This window comes from Coenobita brevimanus, chromosome 100, assembly GCF_032717465.1.
Source record: "Coenobita brevimanus isolate Jiangsu-jjx chromosome 100, ASM3271746v2, whole genome shotgun sequence".
Classification (NCBI taxonomy): Eukaryota; Metazoa; Arthropoda; class Malacostraca; order Decapoda; family Coenobitidae; genus Coenobita; species Coenobita brevimanus.
Window position 1 is genome coordinate 33294889 of NC_137053.1, and position 3405 is coordinate 33298293.

At 47.8% G+C, this 3405-nt stretch overlaps 1 protein-coding gene across 1 annotated transcript; it reads left to right on the forward strand.

The window, feature by feature from the left end:
• Positions 1-323: 323 nt before the first annotated feature.
• Positions 324-1616, forward strand: LOC145414622 (uncharacterized). Its single transcript, XM_080284148.1, has one exon. The coding sequence runs from the start codon at positions 324-326 to the stop codon at positions 1614-1616; it is 1293 nt and encodes a 430-aa protein (XP_080140274.1).
• Positions 1617-3405: the final 1789 nt, after the last annotated feature.

The following is a 3405-nucleotide window of genomic DNA, read 5'->3' on the forward strand; positions in this document are numbered from 1 at the left end:
TCTTCACCTGTCACCTGCAGAGTGGAGCCATCAAGAACCATTTCGTCTCCCTACTCCTGCCTGACACGACAAGACCTGGATGAGAACACCAAAATAATCGAAAGAGAACAAGACCCTGGCCATCTCTTGTTTCTAGAGGCAATCTACATTATCACAAAACAACATTACAATAAACACACAAGTCTATGATTTCCAGATCCTACTGTCATCAAACGCCACATAGGCTTAGCCAACGAAGCAGCCAATGAGTGAAAAGCTCAGCTGATCAGCTCCGCCCACCTCTCTCCACCTGATCCACCTGAATCGTATACAAGCAGCCACCCATGACAGAACCAAAGTGCAGCGAACTCGGACTGAAGGTCAACCTCGAGACGACCAAGTGCCTACCTTTTGGTCTCCGCCCTCCAGACCGTCCTCTCTTGCTTGGTGGCCGCAGCATTGAGCTTGTCACACTCCACCGCTACTTGGGGGTCTATTTTGATACTGGCCTTACGTTTGCCAAGCACATCAAGTACCTACGAGAGCGGGCTGCCACCCGCACTTCTGCTCTCCGCTACCTCTCTCACTGCAGCCTTGGGGCATCTTATTCTGTATCACGGATTTTCTACATTCATGCCATCCGCTCCATTGTAGATTATAGTGCCATATGCCTCACTGGTCTTGCCCCACACATCTCCCAGTCATTGGAGGTTCTTCAAAATGAAGCCCTCCGAGTTATGCTGCATGCTTCACGCTGGACCAAGTTAGTTAACCTGCGGCAAGAGAGTGGGTTTCCATCCCTTGCTCGTAGAATTGCTTTGCGTGTGACAGCTGAGACGCTCAGGCTAGTGCATCGCCATCCGCATCTGTCTGTCTCTGTTCTACTCCGGCGTCTAGCAAGCAGGCCCCCTGACCCACTCCCCTATCATGGCTGGGCTCGTGCCACTACGGCTGTACTCCACAACTTGGGTGTGGCTTCGGAGGTGTGCAATGACCCTGATCTTGATTGTCTGGGGTACTCGCCTCCTTCTCCCTGGTCGCCTACCCCTTTCACCGTTGTACATCCCTCGGAGTCTAAGCCTCACCACTCCATTCCAGCCATCCTCCGACAGGATAGTCTCAGCAGCATCACTACTCTTACCTCTATGGCCTCAGCAGTCTACTACACAGACGGCTCAGTCTCGTCTGATGGTTCAGCGGGAGCATCAGTTTCTGGAACACATATAGAATCCTGGCGCATCTCTTCGAGGGTCTCTGCCTTTCAGGCTGAGCTGGTGGCACTTCTCGGTGCCTTGCGCCATGCCTACCAACAACGACATCAACGTGTCGTTTTACTCACTGACTCACTCTCCTCCCTTCAATGCCTGGAGTCTCTCTCCCTAGTATCCCATCGGTTCTTACTCACTGCTGTCTATATGGTCTCTTCCTTCATCCAAGGGCAAGGTGGCTCAGTGATCTTTCACTGGGTCCCATGGCCTGTTGGGATTGGGGGAAATGAACTGGTGGACAGAACTGCACGTGCGGCTAGCCCCCACGCTGAGGTAACTTTTCTGCTTTCCCTTGTGCCTCCCGGGTTCTCTCGTTTGTGGCTAACACTATCTCCAGGCATATCAAAGATGACCACCAACTTTGTATAGGTGAGGACTCACGCTCGGCTGCCTGGTATGCAACAACGACGTCATATTCTCCTCTTTCCATACTGAATGGTTTACCCAACTACATCCTAGTCATAATCCGGCGTCTCCGCCTGGGCTTCCTGTGCTATCACCAGGTTGCAGGCTTTGATCCTGAACCGTGCCCCAATTGCTACGTGCGGTCCACTGAACCACTCTGCCATTATCTGCTCGACTGCCCAGCAACAGCCCTACTTCGTGCAACGACTGACGGAGCCTTTCCTCGCACTGGTGATGATATCCTTGATGTGGCTTGGGTTGTTAGCAGTGCACCCTACCAGAGGCTTTTACACATAGTTCGGGATTATCCCCCTCCTCGCTAACTGCGCTTCACTTCGTTATTGTCTTAGACTTTTTTTTTTTTTCCTATCTCTGACGGGCTCTCAGTTTGCCTGTGTCCCACCAAGTGTGGGCGAATATCAACAAACAAACAAACAAGACAGAACCACCAGATCCAGCCAGAAGATGGAATAAGATAGTTCCGAACCATCACTGCCCTTTAGGGAACCCCTGAAGAAACTCCAAGAAGACCACCGAAAAATTGTACAGCATATAAAAACCGTGCATAAGAAAATCAATAAAGGAGAATGTGCCATAGCTTGCAACCTCGTATGCCTCCAAGAAAATATCCTGCCCGTCTACACCACCATATATACAGTATATATATATATATATATATATATATATATATATATATATATATATATATATATATATATATATATATATATATATATACCTAGGCTGCTTCCCCCATGGAAAGGAAGGTAGCCGAGAAAGGACGACACACTCCCCATTTACTCATCCATTCAAACACAGTCATTCGCATCTTAGCCCCAAAGGGGAGAAGGGACAGATCCTCACCGCACCACACCACACATAGGTCAACTGCGCAGTACAATCAGTGATATCCGCAACAGGGCCCGACAGCAGAGCTGGTTTACCCCTGCCACATCATAATAGACCCATGTGCGTGTGTGTGTGTGTGTGTGTGTGTGTGTGTGTGTGTGTGTGTGTGTGTGTGTTTTATCCTTATAATTTTACTTTGTTATCATTATTACCATCACTAATACCATAATCACAAACATTATGATCATCATCATCATTATCTAGACCCTAATTACTTCCTAATAGATGAGGTAATATATTAACATACAAATTTATTGCGCTTAGGCTGGTTGGTGTCAGGGTAAGGTAATGAGGTTGTGCTGGGGTTGCTCGGCCACTTGTCAAAAGCAAGCGCTTTTATGCTGGAAATAGTCTTTCTCTAACATGAAATAAGTGAGAAACTGACTTATAGTGATGCTGTGAGTCAGTCAATGATAGTAAATGTGGGATAAGTGAGTGACTGAGTGGTATGATGATGCTGGATTGATTCAGTGAGTGATTGTGATAGTGAAGGTGGAATTATGAGTGACTGAGTGAGTCGTATGATAATGATGGAGAGATTCAATTGATGATATAACTGAGTTCCGCCACTCTACTCAGGTGACCATCCATCGTTTGTGGGTTTCAAGGCAAACTGAGTACCTAGGGGAGGTACCGTAACTGTGGGAACCTGGATGATACAGTGGCCTTATATCTCAGGATAATGGCCAAATGACCAGCCACAACGTCAAAGGCTTAAGATACTTTGTACTGCACCTAGAGGAGGTAACTGTGATGATGCAGTGGCTTTGCATCCCAAAATGATGAGTGAATTACCCATCACAGGGTTACGACCTAAGTTACGGAAGGGAGCAGAAGCGAGTAC

Excerpts from the sequence above, each read along its gene's own strand:
- LOC145414622 (XM_080284148.1), top strand. The coding sequence starts at position 324 with ATGACAGAACCAAAGTGCAGCGAACTCGGACTGAAGGTCAACCTCGAG.